Source organism: Austrofundulus limnaeus, unplaced genomic scaffold (genome assembly GCF_001266775.1).
Source record: "Austrofundulus limnaeus strain Quisiro unplaced genomic scaffold, Austrofundulus_limnaeus-1.0 Scaffold93, whole genome shotgun sequence".
Taxonomy (NCBI): domain Eukaryota; kingdom Metazoa; phylum Chordata; class Actinopteri; order Cyprinodontiformes; family Rivulidae; genus Austrofundulus; species Austrofundulus limnaeus.
Genome location: NW_013952495.1, coordinates 1,455,645 through 1,470,987, shown reverse-complemented (window position 1 = coordinate 1,470,987; position 15,343 = coordinate 1,455,645). Strand labels below are relative to the sequence as shown.

Below are 15,343 nucleotides of genomic sequence, written 5' to 3'. Positions count from 1 at the left end.
CACCCCCCCCCACCCACAAACACACACCCTCCCTCCCTGTAGTGCATCTTCACAGATGTGAATCCACGCTTCCTCTGCTGCATTGCTCCAACACCGCTGTGAGTTAAATAAAAAAACAGAAAGAGAGGGGAAAACGGAGGTTTGGACTTTATAGGTACAACTGAAGGTTTTAAGTTTAGCTGTAAAATGCACTTTCTTGGAGGGGGGGATTTTGGGGGTGGATATTAGGCATCAGAGGGCAGACATGACAGCATCACCTTCTGAGTGAAAACAGATGGACAGGTGCTGACTCCTGGATGGATCTGATTTGGATGTAAGATTAGGTTTAACTCCCCCAACACACATTTTTATTTAAATTTTATATAAAAAATATTTTTTGCCCCGACTCTTTCAAAGCCCCCCTTTTCACTCACACACAGACAGAGCTGCATTGCTATTCTGAGAGAGTTAGCTGTCTCAACCCACGCACAGAATCTGAGAAAGAGAGAAAGGCAAGAACTGAGGAAGGGAAAAAAGAGGAGAAGGAAAGGAATGGAGGTGAGGACTTCTCTACATAAAGGACCAGAAAGAGAGAGAGAGAGAAAAAAACCCTTGCAGTTTTATAATTTGAGTCTTTTAATCAGTTGTGTCGAGCAGCAGATGCACAGTTTAGATTAGCACGCCTGTGTTGGAGCGTGTGGCGCTGCAAAACTGCAGATCTGTTTGTGTGATGGTGCCGTGTTGGAACTGGTAAGTGCTGGAAGAAATGTACTTGATTCTGTGCCCACCCACACACACACTGCCCTCCCACTCATGGTCGTCTCTGCATCTATACCTCTGGCTCTTCCCGCTTCGCCACAATCCTTTTTATTTATTTTTGTTTTTGTGCTTATTTAAATCCCTAACCCTGCATTTATCCCTCTCTCTTCTCCATCATCACTGGCTGTTTCTTTTTTATTTTATGTTTTTTTGCAGGACAGCGTTGCTCCTCCAAAGCAAAACAAGCATAACCTATTTTATATGAAAACCACTGCTCACATCTGCACCAATGAGAGTTTGGTTCTAATCTAAATGTTTGTTTTTTTATGTCACAGATCATTGACGTGTTTCCTGGACACGATTCTGGAAATCGAGGAGAGAAATTTGTCCCTTCAGGAACATTTAGTTGTTTTTTTCCCCACCTCTGAACCCTCGTCAGAAGGTTAGAGAAGCACATGAGTGAACCAAGCGGAGCCTTCTCATTCTGCTCCCCCCACCCGTCCCCATCTCTGCCTACATTCTCTGCTACAGATAGGGACGTTTTGATAATTACATGTAATTATAATTTCTGTGGGAGACAGATCTGCCTCTGTCTATTATTGCCGACACCTCCAGCACAATAACTTCACGCATTTACATATTTCTCAACAAAAGTGATATTCTTTGAACCCCCACCAAAGATAAAAAAAAAAAAACAGGAATAATTTTACTCAGAGAGACATGTCACATGCAAAAGCAATGTGCCATTCAGCTCAAATCTAATTAGGGAATTCAGCTGAGTGACACGGGCAACATTTTGTGCCCAAAAAGAAAAGAAAAAAAAAACATGGCATTCGCCTCATTTCGTGGAGTGTTTTACAGGCTTGGAGTCATCTATTTGGTTCAAGCGTACTGCTAATTTTTTATTCTTTCCCCCCTGTTGTTACAGCCTTCTAGCACATAAGCAGAGCCATTCTCATTATCACCCACAGCCCAGTCACAGAAACGGCCTGTGCCAAGAGAGTACAGAGCAAACTGATCCGCAGATCCAGATAAATAAATGTACCGCTAGATATGATGAGGGTTAGCGGGTTAAAAAATAGAGACGATGACCATAATCAGTGGCTCAGCTTCTCAATTTAGATAAACTGTCTGAAAGTTGTAAAAGCACCAGATTATTTTAATACACATAGTCTTATTTCAAAATAGTTGCTTACAGGATAAAACAAGTGCCCATTCTGAATGTAAACAGTGCCAGACGTCGTAGATTTGTTTTCAAGTGCCATGATCAGCAGAAGAATGTACAGGGATGCTGTTTCACTGAACTAATTTTCTTCCCAGATTTATCTCATGTTATGGCTCCAAGCAGAAATATCAAGATTTGATGTTAGTTGATTTGATCAGTGCAGGACAAAACTTAGGGTGTTTCTGGATGCTGGTTCCTTTCTAGAAATCATTTTTATACCATTATACCCAACATACATCACACTTTACCTGTTTCTTTCATTGATAGACCGTATAGGTACAAAATAAAAATGATAATGACAAAAGCAAATAGACTTCATACGGTTAGTTAGTGATCTGTTGACCCAGTCCAGTACATGCCACATGATCAGTTCACATGACATTTTAGTGAGTTAAAACTGAAAAAAGCAGATAAAGCGCTGTGACGGCATTGACTCAACGACAGAAAATAGATGTCTTAGTCATGTAAAAATGACGCCCACCACCAATCTCCGAGTCCTCGCCGTCTCCCTGCTCTCCCTCTTTGCTGCCCCAATTACCACGGCTGTGGAGACCCCTTCGTATCCCCCTCCTCAGCACGTAGACCGCTCAGGGAGACCGCTCACCCAGCAGCCCGGGACAGACTCCAGTGCCTCCCTTCTGCTGCGAGCCATCCAGGCCGATGCCAGGCCAGCTGCTCTCCGAGGCAGACCCAAGCCTGCTAAGAACCTTCCCGAAACCTCAGAGGGAGTCCTAGAGACGCCGCCGAGACCCCAGCCGCAGGTCATGTTCCCCAAGAACGTGACCGTGACAGAGTCAGTCACACAGCGTTTCAGAGCAGCCCAAGTGCCGCCTGTCATGGAAGGATGGCCTGACGTCTGCTGGGGTTATTACGATGTGATGGGGCAGTTCGACAACGCCTTCAACTGCTCCAAGGACAACTTCATCTACTGCTGCGGAACATGCCACTACCGTTTCTGCTGTCCGGAGCGAGGCCGCAAGCTGGAGCAGGAGAATTGCAAAAACTACAACTCCCCAGACTGGGCCAAACCACAGACAGATGCCAACATAATACCGGAGGAGTTGGGTCCTGACCCGGACTTTGACCCACTGAAGCAGCAGAGCCACAACACAGGCTTTGTCATCGGTGGGGTCATTGTGTTCATGGTGGCAGTGGCTGTGGGCATCAAGGTGGTCTTCAATAAGGTGCAACAGGAAGCCAACCAAAGGGACCTGAACATGCCTAGGTGAGACTTGCTCATTTATTTACCTCATTCATTTTTGGTTTGTGGACGTAATGGATGATTCTGTGTTTGAATTGTGTATTTAAAACTCAACTCTGGGCTTAGAGTAAAAATATTAGTTACTGATTTCTTTATTAGCTGTAGCAGCTCTGGAACTTGTGAACAATTTAATTCACTCCTTCCTTTGTTGTTTCTCCTGTGTCCTAACATCTCAGAGCTCTGGATATACATTTGCTTGTTCAAGAATTTTTTTTTGTATTTTTGTAATACTGGATGGTTTAGACATATATTAAAGTGATCAGATACTTTGAGTTGGAGTTTACTAGAAAGGTTACGAATAGTTAACATGATATAGGTAGCCTTTTGTACAAACTCAGTTTAAATCTGACTGGACGGTCAAAGACCAAAATGGATCGCTGCCACCTTAAAACTTCAGTCTCAAAAATGTCAAAGCGGTATATGAAAACACGATTATAAATCTTTCCGTGGAAATTTGTTTAGCAGGATTATTTACATAAAATGTTTATTTATGAGTACAAATAGTGGCAAAAGTTGTCATCTCTAGCAGGAATATCATATATTTGCTAGAAAGATCACATAAAATAAAATGGACAGCAATGTAAAAGTTTTAGTTGAACGACCATGGAAAGGTAAGACATTAACAGAACCCCACTTTAATAGATCTGAACCATTCTTTTAAGTTTGGATGGTCTAACACTGTACACAAATCAATGTACAAGCATGATTGTGGTTTGTCTGAATTCTAATTTAACTTTTTTGGTCTTCATAAATAGGTGAAAGATGGTTGAAAATAAGATGTCTGATCTTAAAGGGAGCTCTGACTGGTTGTAACATTAGATATTGTTTGATTGATTTGCTTCTATAAAAATGAGACCAAAAATACCATATGTTAAATTTTTATGAATAAAAAAATTATATCTTTTCACACTGACATTGCCATGTTATTTATGTTGCAAAGCATTATTGCTCCATCCAGCTTGAACTTGAGCTTAATTTTGGACAATGTCTGATATTCTCACTTATAACTGAAATCAGAGAGCATTGACAGAGATGGGAATGTAAAATGACTCAGGCTGTACTGAAACTAGATACCGCATAGCGGTAACATAATGACCCCCTCACACAAGAACTCAGAAGTCTTTATTCCTAATAACTGTCATGCTACTAGGTGGCAGGTGCATCCCAAAATTGTAGTGGTTTGGGTGGGGGTCTTTTATTTCTGGAAGGGGGAATGGTTGACCGGAAGGATAGCCCCTCATCAGAGCTAAACAACCAACGAAAATCTGAAGCTCCTATGTTTAATAGTTTTTGAGCAATAACCATTTTTGTATGTCCATTTTCAGATAACTTGGGAGTCTGGGGTCTTGGGGCACTGATTGGTGGGCCTGATGGATAGAGCATCATCAGAGCTAAACAACAAAGAAATCTGAAGCTCCTAATTTGAACAGTTTCTGAGTTATATGCATTTTTGCATGTCCAGACACCCCCTCTTTGAAAGGAGCCCCCTCCTCAAATATGGGGTGTATCGTAAAACTGTTGGCTGGTGCAGTGTAGTTCGGACCCATCTATAGTCCTGCCTAATTTCATGTTGATCTGTTGGAAAAATATGCGTTGTTCAAAATGGTATGTCCCAATAAACAGGAATCAGCTGGATTTCTTCTTAAAACTTTATTTATAATCTTCTGACTCCAATCAGGTACATTCAGCGCTCAGCAGCACAGGCCCCAGTCAGACCTTCGGCTGAACCACAACAAACATGGGAGTTCTGCTCTGAGCAGACACGCTGCAAAACACTGACAACTTCTTTTACTATAATAATGAATTCAGCTTATAAAGTTCATCCCTTCCTGGTTACACCCCAGAGGTGTTACCTTTTACGTCAGACGTCAGAACGTCACTCAGTTTTGTTTAGCCTAAGAGAAAGAACACATGATAACACAAACACACCAACACCAGCCTTAAAGCTGCAATGATCAGAAAGTATAAAATACAAAACTGAATCTAATATTCAATTAATCAGTTGCAAAATTTCTTCAATCCCTCTCTTGACATATATAAAATATGTCAAAACTATAAGAAATTTTATGAAAACTTTATAAAGAGAAGTTATAACATCTGTTGTCACATCAGGATATTTCTAAACATTTCCCAACCCCAGAAATTCTAATTTTAATCCTCCCAGACATAAAAATATTCATCATCAGGGATAAGACTCATAATGCTTTCTTTCCACTCTTGTTTCTTCTTCTCTGTCCATTTATTTTTATTCCTCATCCAAAGGTTCTGTAGCTTTGTGCGATAATCTGAACGCTCCTGTTCTCTTTTCACAGGGTCTTCAAAGCGGTCTCCGATCCTGTATACTTTTTTCTTGGATGTAGGTTTTACATTCTCATTCTCAGTTGATGGTTTGGGTTACTCATTGGAGAAGAAGTGGTCAGTTTTTCTTCAGTTGTAGGCTGGGGAAATCCATTTTCTGGTTCCTCTGTTTGTGATGATGATGAGTCCAGATGTTCTTCCAGTTCAGCAGTTTGAAGTAACTCTCCTCTCTGTGGTTCTGGTTCAGCCACTTGCACGTTGTTTTCCATTGGTGTCTCAGTTTGCACCTGTTGTCYTTCAGCCTCAGACGTCAGCTGATCACTCTCCTGTCGTTTGGTTCCAGCCGGAACTTGGTTCAGGAAATACTTCATGTTTGAAGCTAACAGCTCCAATCCATGTCGGTTCAAAGTCATTCCATTAGACTTGAAGAGATGTTTTCTCTCCCAGAAGAGATCAAAATTATCCACACATCTCACAGGGTGGTCAGCGCAGAACTTTTCCAAAAAACCATTAAGAGCAAACAGTCTACTGAACCTCTCAGCTCCTCCTCTGGCTCTAGGAACGGACCCACTGAGGAACACATCCATGTTGAGATTTTTAACTGCATTTAGCAGCTGAATGAAATCCTTCTTCAGGATTTCTGACTGTCGGTTCATAACCTCATCACTTCCTGTATGAATGATGAGCTTCTTCAGAGTTGGATATTCTGCTGAGATTTCCAGAATCTTCTCTGCGAGGTCAGACACTTTATCAGCAAAACTCAGAACTTTGACTTTTTTCTCTTTCCAGAAGCCTCTGATCTCATTCATCATTTTATCTGTGATGATCAGCATTTCTTGATTCTTGAAAGTCTCTATTTGGACTTGCTTTGGCTTTGAGCTGGATCTGATCTCAGGTCCCTCTCTGAGGTCAGAAGATGAACTTTGTTCAGACTCAGTTTCTTCCAGTGGTGTGAATCTGTTTTGAAGAAAGACTGCTCTGTCTTCATTTCTCTGGCTGTTATCAGTTGTTTTGATTACAGCCTTTTTCTGCTTTATTCTCCTTGCTGGTGGAGGAAAAGCATTTCTCTGTAATTGTGGCCATTCATTGTCATCTAAGAGTTGATTTCTTCCTGAGTGATTTTTTGGTCTGGCACAAAGAGAGTTCCTTACAGCTTTACTCTCAGAAGCAGCTTCCATCTCCTCTCCATGTTGATCTCTCATCTCAGCCTTCTGACCCGTTTGAACGCATGTTGAGTCCTCCAAAGCATTCATCTCTTCCAAATGATGAATCTTGAGCTCCAACACAGTCACCTTTTGGAGAAGCGGGCAGAAAACCTCTTTGGAAAAGGAAGGAGGCATCTTGAAGCTGTTCTGTACTCACTCTCAGCAAAGGATGTTTCAAAAATCTTCTCAGGTTCTTCAACCAAAAATAAAATCCAATGTTCTCTGCTTATTCAAGGTCATAAATCACGTCGGGGAATTCACCAAATTTTTGGAAAAATATGCGTTTTTCAAAATGGTATGTCCCAATAAACAGGAATCAGCTGGATTTCTTCTTAAAACTTTATTTATAATCTTCTGACTCCAATCAGGTACATTCAGCTCTCAGCAGCACAGGCCTCAGTCAGACCTTCAACTGAACCAAAACAAACACGGGAGCTCTGCTCTGAGCAGACACGCTGCAAAACACTGACGACTTCTTTTACTATAATAATGAATTCAGCTTATAATGTTCATCCCTTCCTGGTTACACCCCAGAGCACCTTTTACGTCAGACGTCAGAACATCACTCAGTTTTGTTTAGCTCAAGAGAAAGAACCCATGATAACACACACACACCAACTCTTATTCTGTTATGTCCTTAAAGCTGGTAAAGTATAAAATACAAAACTGAATCTAATATTCAATTAATCAGTTACAAAATTTCTTCAGATCGGTGCAGCCATTTATGTGCTGTTGACCAAAAATCACAATAAATAAATAAATAAATAAATAAACCGTACGAAAACAATATGACTCCCGCTTACGCTTCGCGTGCGGGTTTCATAATAAATATGGATGGACAACAGAACTGCTTCATGTAAGGAGAACTAGTTTTTAGGCTTTAAGCTTTTGCATTAGCTCTCGAGCTAATATATACATGGCAATCTAGGATGTTAGCTCCAGAGTTAATATTTCAATCTATGGTATTAGCTGTAGAGCAAATAAATATAGCCTTAGTTACTGGGCTAGTATATATAGGATCTTTGGCATTAGCTCCCAAGCTAATATATATATAGGATCTATGGTGTTAGCTCCAGAACTAATACATGGCAATCTATGGCGTTAACTCCCAAGCTAATATGTGGCGAGCTATGTTATTATCTCCGAGATAATAAATATAGTGATCTATGGTGTTAGCTCCTGAGCTAACATTTGTGGCAATTTACAGCATTAGTTCTTGAGCTAATTTACAAAACATCACGTTTAATAGTTTTAACCCATATGCTATGCAGAACTTAGAAACGAATAAAAAATATAACTATTGTCACACATTATAGCTTTATATCCTTGACTTTTTGTGTTTTAGTCTCAACTTATCTTCATCATCATTGTAAGAAAACGTGAGTTCAAACAGTATCGAAGCAATTACTCCCTCAATAAAAGTGAATTGGTATGCCTTTTCTCCCATGAACAACCTTTTCAATCGACCTTTAGAGTGCACCAATATAGAGTTGTTATTAACCTCAAACACATTTTCAAACCCCTATTCACTAAGTTGCAATCTGGGAGGTAGAGGTAAAGTCACATAGTCATGGGTGGGGTCAGTATCAGCCAAGTATCAGTTTAGATTTCCTGATTGGCTATTAGACCCCACAGCAGTTCCCAAAAAATTAAAAAGCAAAAAACAATGTCACATGCCACCCTCTTCATCCTCAGAATGCATTATGTCAGTAACAAAACTGAGACATGCTAAAGTAAAAAATATGCAATGTAAGCATATACAGTTATTTTATTGTTATATTATTTATTATTTATTAAGCAATTAATCTTTTTACCTTTCACAAACAACAAATTTTAGTAGAATAGAGAAATAACAGATAAAAACAACATTTGCAAGCAGTCAGAGATCCCTTTAAGCCTGTATTTGTAAACCACATAAAGTACTATTAAAAATCACAAGAATTTCTCTCCAGTGCAGTATCATATATACATATAATACTGTACCGTACATCATCATATTGTCAGAGAACCGAGTTTATTGTGGTCAGTTGAGATTTACGTTAAATTCCACACCTTGTTTCCTTTGTGTTTGTGGCACCGTCAGAGCCCTGGTTGACATGTTGCGGCATCAGTCGAGCCCAGTCCAGCAGGACGAGAGAAACAACAGCGTGGCTCTGACAGTAGGGGACGGGACGGGGACGATAGGAAGAGCTCCTAAAAACCTTTACGCTCCCGGAGTGCCCAACAAGGACAACAGATGTGAGGATCTGTTTTTCTTTTTCTATAAAATCAGAGCTTTTGTAGGAAGTGGACATTATAGATTCAGGCTTGTTTGTTTGTTTTTTTCTCTCTCTCTCTCTTCTGTGTTCCACCACTTTTGAGACATTTTTGTGATGAGACGGGGGACAAATATCCCCAGTGGTGGTGTGCTTAAAATTAGATTTTTCTGTGCTATTTGCCATCACTCAAAAACAGATTTTTAAAGCGTATGTGGTTTCATTTTGAAATTAAAGCCTTAAACAAAAACATTTGTAGAGATTTTAATGTTTCGACGATGGTACGTGCAATCATTAATGTTTTTTTTAATATTTAAATGGTGTTCAGCATCAGAACTGCCCGACATCCATTTTGTGGGCTGATTGTCTTCTTTTTCTTTTGACTTACAGTGGGCAATCTGCAACACAATTTCATCCACCCGTCAGGCTCCAGCCCAAAACACACTGCGACTATCGGTAAGACAGCTGCTGAAATCAGAGCTTCCATGTAAATTACGTGTAATCACTCCGATTCTTCATTTACTTCATTCACCTACATTTTTAAGCTCAAGCAGGCTTATTCAGTAGAACAATAATAATAATTATCATAGTTCCGGTTGCTCGCGTTAGCGTTGAAAAGAACTGAAATCAGCCTTCTTTCCAGTGAATGTTGGCAGATTCACACCCTGTTACACGAATCTATCCAGAGGAGCAGATCTCATTTAACACACAGTTGTTTCTTCCCTGTGGTCTACACAGAACGCACCCCTCGGATGAACAACGCTCAGCTGGCAGCTGGAGGCACCCTGCTCTCCAGCAAACATAACAACACCAAGTCCCAGCCTTCCTTCCACCACTCCCTGCACAACCTGGCCCAGCTGCCGCCCTCCTATGAGAGTGCCACCAAGCCTGAGCTCAACAGATACTCCTCGCTCAAACGCCTCGGTAAGTGCCGTGCCTCCCCGCAAATGAGACACTTTCTCACCTCCCTTAGAGTTGCCGTTCCTGCGATTGTTTCATAAGCGCTGGAGAATGCTATCTTGATGCTAAAAAATGCAGAATGCATCATTATATGATTGAGTCTTTGCTGTGGCATTTTAAACAAATCAGGGAAATATTGTTTGGGTTTCAGAGAAAGGTCTGGATGAGTACTCGTCTGGTTACTGCACCACCAAGCGTCGACCTCACACAGCCCAGCCGGCCCTCCAGTCCTCCCAGCACCACCTCCACTGGGGTGGAGACTATACTCTCAGTGGCAGAGGCACCCTTCCCAGGCATGCAGCCCGCCCCTGGATCCCGCCGCCACCCTCTGGCATGCCTGTCTCTCCCATGCCTGCCTCCCCCACTCCCAATCCGTATCCTCTGGACCCTCCTGAGCCGCAGTTCAATCCCAACTATGACACACTCTCCAAGCCAAGGAAAGTTAAGTCCACAGACCAACTGCTCAACATGGGCGATGTCCCGGGCAACACTGGGACTCTGTCTCGGCTGTCCAAGAACCAGCAGCACCAGTACTACAAAGCCATGGCTGCCTCCAATAAGAATTCCAACACACAAACCCTGACCAGGAAGCCACAGGATAGGCAGGAGAGGCAAGAGAGGCAAGAAAGGCTGCTCATGTCCCCGGACCATTTGGAGGAGAGGATGGGGGTCGGTGGGATCGGGGTTGGCGGAATGGGTGTTGTGGACCCCTACGCCCACACAGCAACTGGAGGAGGAGGAGGAGGTGGTGGCGGAGGCGTCCCCACGTTGCCTCGCCAGCAGAAGGCACAGTCCCAGCAGAACGTCTGCGCCACGCCCTCCCTCGACCGGCACCACATGATCAAGATGAACTCTCACCCTACGTCCGGACGAGAGCAGGAGAGGAACACGACCGGGACAAGCCACGTCAGCGGGAGCGGCATGGGTTGGTCAGCGGGGGAGATGCCTGGAGCCGGGGTCGTCATGGGAACAGGAACGCTGGGGGGCCACAGCGCCAGGAGGATGGCTTTCGCGGCCAAACGGCAAAATACCATCGAGCAGCTACATTTCATACCAGGTGGGGGCGGTGGGGGGTCAACAGGAAGTGCAGGTGGCAGTCAGGGCATCAGGACAGGGAGTAAAAATGAGGTGACGGTGTAAGATCTGTGCCTAGTGTAGAGTTTAGTCCTTAGATGTTTGGAAGTAGATCACCCTTCAGCATTTAAATATTTAGCTAGAACAAAAACTGGAATAATACAGTGCTAACAATATCATGTGTTTAGACTATTCTAATTAGTTTTCTCTTGTAATGAAATTAGCTTGATTATGACTGCTTATAAAATTAAAGATCTAGACGGGGAAAATCTGTATTTCCCCATTTTTTGTGATAGCCTACATCAGCCATATTTTGTAACAGAGTTTGCCATATTGCCATAAACAGCAGTGCCATTACTTGTAGAGGGAAGGACTGGATGGGTGAAACGATATAAAAAAGTGGGGGGGATGATCATAGTTTAGTTTTTATATATGTTTTTCAAAAAAAGTACTCAGGAGCCATATTAGATAGGGAACCAGATGATATAACAAAGATTTGATGAAGCAGAGGATTACTTCATGGCAAAGTTTCCGAAAGCAGAGACAATGACCTGGACTTATGGTGATTTACTGAACTGGATCTCAAAGCTCGGTGGACCAGATGGGTCTCAAAGACCATTGTGCCTGGTGAAATCTTTTATTTCTGTTTTGTTTTTTGGAGAATTTTTTCAGCTGAACAAACCTCGTCCTGACACAGGGAGACTGAACTTGTTCCTTATTACAGTACATAACCGTGTGAAGAAGGTAGAACTGTCTTTCCTGCAGCTTTCTGACTTATTTAAACAACAGCCGTACAATCCAATTGCCTGGGTTGCCTAGATTTCCATGTGACCTTAGATTAAATCACCAGAAGAGACTCACACGCTGATCACTGTTACACTACAGGAAGCTGATATGTAAACTGACGTTATACCACATTAGGGGGTGAGGTCCTTCCCCCCCATTTACAAATCAAACCTGTACGGAACAGTGGCTTACCAAATAATTTAAAAAAGAGCCATCAGTGGTGATGTAACGCTAACACCAACAGAATCCAGAGATTATTCCTTCAGTTTACGTACAAAAAGAGGCTGTGACACAGGTTGCATACGAAGAGCACAAAAGGGTTGCACTCACACAACTGTCCTTCAAAGCCATTTTATGGAGATACAGAGGAAACGCCAACCAGGAAGCTGGTCTGACAATCACCATCTAATTATTAACATCGGGTGACACGTTACACAAGTCGGTGATGTTTCATACCGTCAAAGAATTGGTTTCCCAAGCAAGCCAAATTCCTCAGAGTCAGGCGTGAAGGGCAACTCGAGGTGTTGTGAGAGACTATGATGGTTAGGAAGCCCTTCCCATCTTCAGGACAAAGACCTTGTTGTATCATAATGCACTTCAGCCAGTATAAGTAAAAAAATACATATATGTAATAATTGAAAAGAAAAAAATCTTCATCAATAACAACGCTTATCAATACTAAGGGCTATCCTATCCTATATACTGTAGTATGTGATATCTGTGGTCCATATACAATGCTATCTCTTTCTATTGATTTTGTGTTGATATTGTCATGACGTATTAAGTATTAATATGTACAAAAAGAAAAAAACAAGAGCAATTTAAGCACAGTTCAAAGAGAAACACCAAGACAAGTCTTTTGCACAAATAAGTCCCCCCGATATTAGCACCGGATACTTTGCGTCCTCGAGGTTTACATTCGGAAGGTCTGACTGATTGATTGATCGATCTAATGGAAGGTATAGCATTGAGCAAGGGAAACTTTATTTTCTTCTGTCAACTGAAAATCAGAGATAATCCGTTTGGCTTTCGTTCAGTCTCGCGAAAGGCTAGACACAAAAAAGCGGACGAACAAAAAACATTACATTTGGACAATCTTCCTATACACAGTGCTAAATGTAGTTGTTATTAAATTTGATGGAGTGTTATGATTAATACTTATTATAACTGTTATGGTTATTATTAACAATTATCTTATGATGTGATGTTCTTTTTCTTGGTGGGGTTTTAAGTGTTTATTGTTTTTAGATAACGTGCATTTTCACGACTAGTTGGGTTTTTCATACATCTGGTCATAAAAAATGAAATATATACATATATACATATATAAAAATAGATTCCAAACTTGATGCATGCCAGCTCCATTTCATTGAGAGGCATTGACAGCATGCCCAGGTTTTTTGAGGTCGTCAATGCTTAAATGGCCAATTCTCCAACTGTATGTACTGTGCCTAGACATCAGCCTTATGACTTCTTGATCTTGAGTCATTACGTAGGTTTTCCAACTCTGGTACAAAACCATGTATCAAAAAACTCTGCAGCCTTTGAAATGTATATGTAGACCAGAAAAAGGGGAGTTTTAGGCATGAGCCAGCAGCCTGAATCTATCATTTATCATAGGCTGTATGCACAAACCTGCTGCCATAATGTATGTATGTTCGGATGAATGTTTATTTCATAGATTGGGGGGGATAAACGGAGGTCTTATGGAAACCTGAAAGCTCTGAGCCCAGTGTATTTTTTTCAGGGAAATAGGACAGACAACATACAGTTCGATTTTTTTAATAGAGCCACAAAAGGTCTGTAGCAAAGTCTGTAATAACTCACAAGCCATATTCATTGAAATAACCTAAACCCTAACCCTAACTCATCATCACAACTTTTATAAATGGTTAATCTAATTTGTGCAAGTATTGTAATTTGTATAGCTAGTACAATTGGAATATTTTGAGTGATCTCTTCGACATTATTTTGAGGATACGAAAAGAAAAAAATTCTGTGTTAGTATTTAATGAAATGTACAGTGCCAAGCTCATAACATTTTGTTGTCTTTTTATTCTCATAACACCCTTGATGGCTATAGGGGTTGTTTCTTTTTTTTCCACACACCCAGGGATGTTGACAAGCTTGTTTTGTTTTATTTTGGGGGTTTTTTTTTCTCAGAGAAAAATGAATAAGTATGGTGTGTGTTTTTACCATTATGAATTCGTTTAGATGGAGGATGTTTTAAAGGCCACATAAAATGGACAGGGACAGTGTCCAGCGATGAAAAATTATGGATTTATTTTCATGACAATAAATTTCAATACAGCCCTTTTTGTTATTGTTTATTGCATTGATCCCCTTGGATACGACAATGAGAAACAAAGAATTTGTATAATAAAGTTGATGGGAAAAAATGTTTTGTCATTTTTACTTTTATTTAGCAAGATGTGTTGAAAATACTTTTACCTTGATGTAATAGGACTACATTATTACTGTCTGCCGCCAAATAGCAAAAGGTAGATGATAATATCTTTGCCTGTTTGTTTGTTTGTTTGTTTGTTTGTTTGTTTGTTTGTTTGTTTGTGTTTTCATGAATCAAAATGGATTTTAACAAAACTTCCAGAAAATAATCGTTGGACTGTTGTCTTTGGATCAAAATGACCCAATTCCTCAATTTTAAAACTGGGTTATTTTGATCCAAGGGCAACAGGAGGGCTAAAAACTACAAATGATTTCTTTTATTAAAACAATTATTTTCTTCAAGTAATTAAAAAATTTCCCTAAGCTGCTTAGGAGTAATTAAAAGTATATGTTGGCTTGCTAGCTAGTTAGTAAAGTGCTAGCTAACCTTTTTGTCAGTGTGCCACAAAGATATTTTTTGTTTTCAGTACAAAAACCTGTAATACTGGCAAGCAAGTATCTTGATAGTGACTTGCTAGTGAACAAATTGCTAGCTACAGATGCTACATAGTAATGCTGTTAGCAGCCTGCCACAAAGACGATTTGTTCTCTGTACTTAAAGCCATAATAAAGGCTAGCTATTAGCTTGATAATAAGCAACATGCTAGCTATGCACTTTCAAGATAGTGACGTTGTTAGCCTGCCACATCGTTATTTAGCTATGAAGAAAAATAAAATTACTTACCATTAAAGACAGATCACATGAACTTCACAAAGAAGTTACATTTTCAGATGAAAATGCAAAATCCAAGTACACTACAAAATGCATTTAATGGCTAAAAAAGTGGATTCTCTAAGAGTGCAGAAAACTCACACCGGTACTGGAGAAATATCTTTATTTTCTGTTTATGTCATATTTGTTCAACCCGTTCAGTTTTCTCTATTTTCTATGTAGTTTTTTAAACAATTACATTAAAATATTTGTGACGGAACAGATATTCAGGCTAAAGTCTGGACTTACCAACTACAATTTTGCCATCATCATTTTCCTCTGGCTCTGGGTCAGACTCTGGCTCCAACATGTAAGGCTGGATGGACAAGTCCTCCATTGTTGACATCTTGGTAAATCCCTCTATCAAATGAAACTGTCTGGAAC

The 15,343-nt window shown here is 40.6% G+C and overlaps 1 protein-coding gene across 1 annotated transcript; it reads left to right on the top strand.

Moving 5' to 3' along the window:
- The first annotated feature begins 113 nt into the window (after nucleotides 1–113).
- Nucleotides 114–14,201, top strand: shisa7a (shisa family member 7a). Its single transcript, XM_014012682.1, has 6 exons — nucleotides 114–729; nucleotides 1,074–3,188; nucleotides 8,811–8,965; nucleotides 9,373–9,438; nucleotides 9,721–9,906; nucleotides 10,094–14,201. Exons 2-6 carry the CDS (start codon nucleotides 2,434–2,436, stop codon nucleotides 11,080–11,082), a joined length of 2,151 nt encoding a protein of 716 aa, XP_013868136.1. The 5' UTR covers nucleotides 114–729; nucleotides 1,074–2,433; the 3' UTR covers nucleotides 11,083–14,201.
- The last annotated feature ends 1,142 nt before the right edge of the window (nucleotides 14,202–15,343 follow it).

Excerpts from the sequence above, each read along its gene's own strand:
- shisa7a (XM_014012682.1), top strand. The coding sequence starts at position 2,434 with ATGACGCCCACCACCAATCTCCGAGTCCTCGCCGTCTCCCTGCTCTCC. Across the intron at positions 3,189-8,810 it reads AGGGACCTGAACATGCCTAG|AGCCCTGGTTGACATGTTGC; the intron begins GTGAGACTTGCT and ends TGGCACCGTCAG. Across the intron at positions 9,439-9,720 it reads AAAACACACTGCGACTATCG|AACGCACCCCTCGGATGAAC; the intron begins GTAAGACAGCTG and ends TGGTCTACACAG.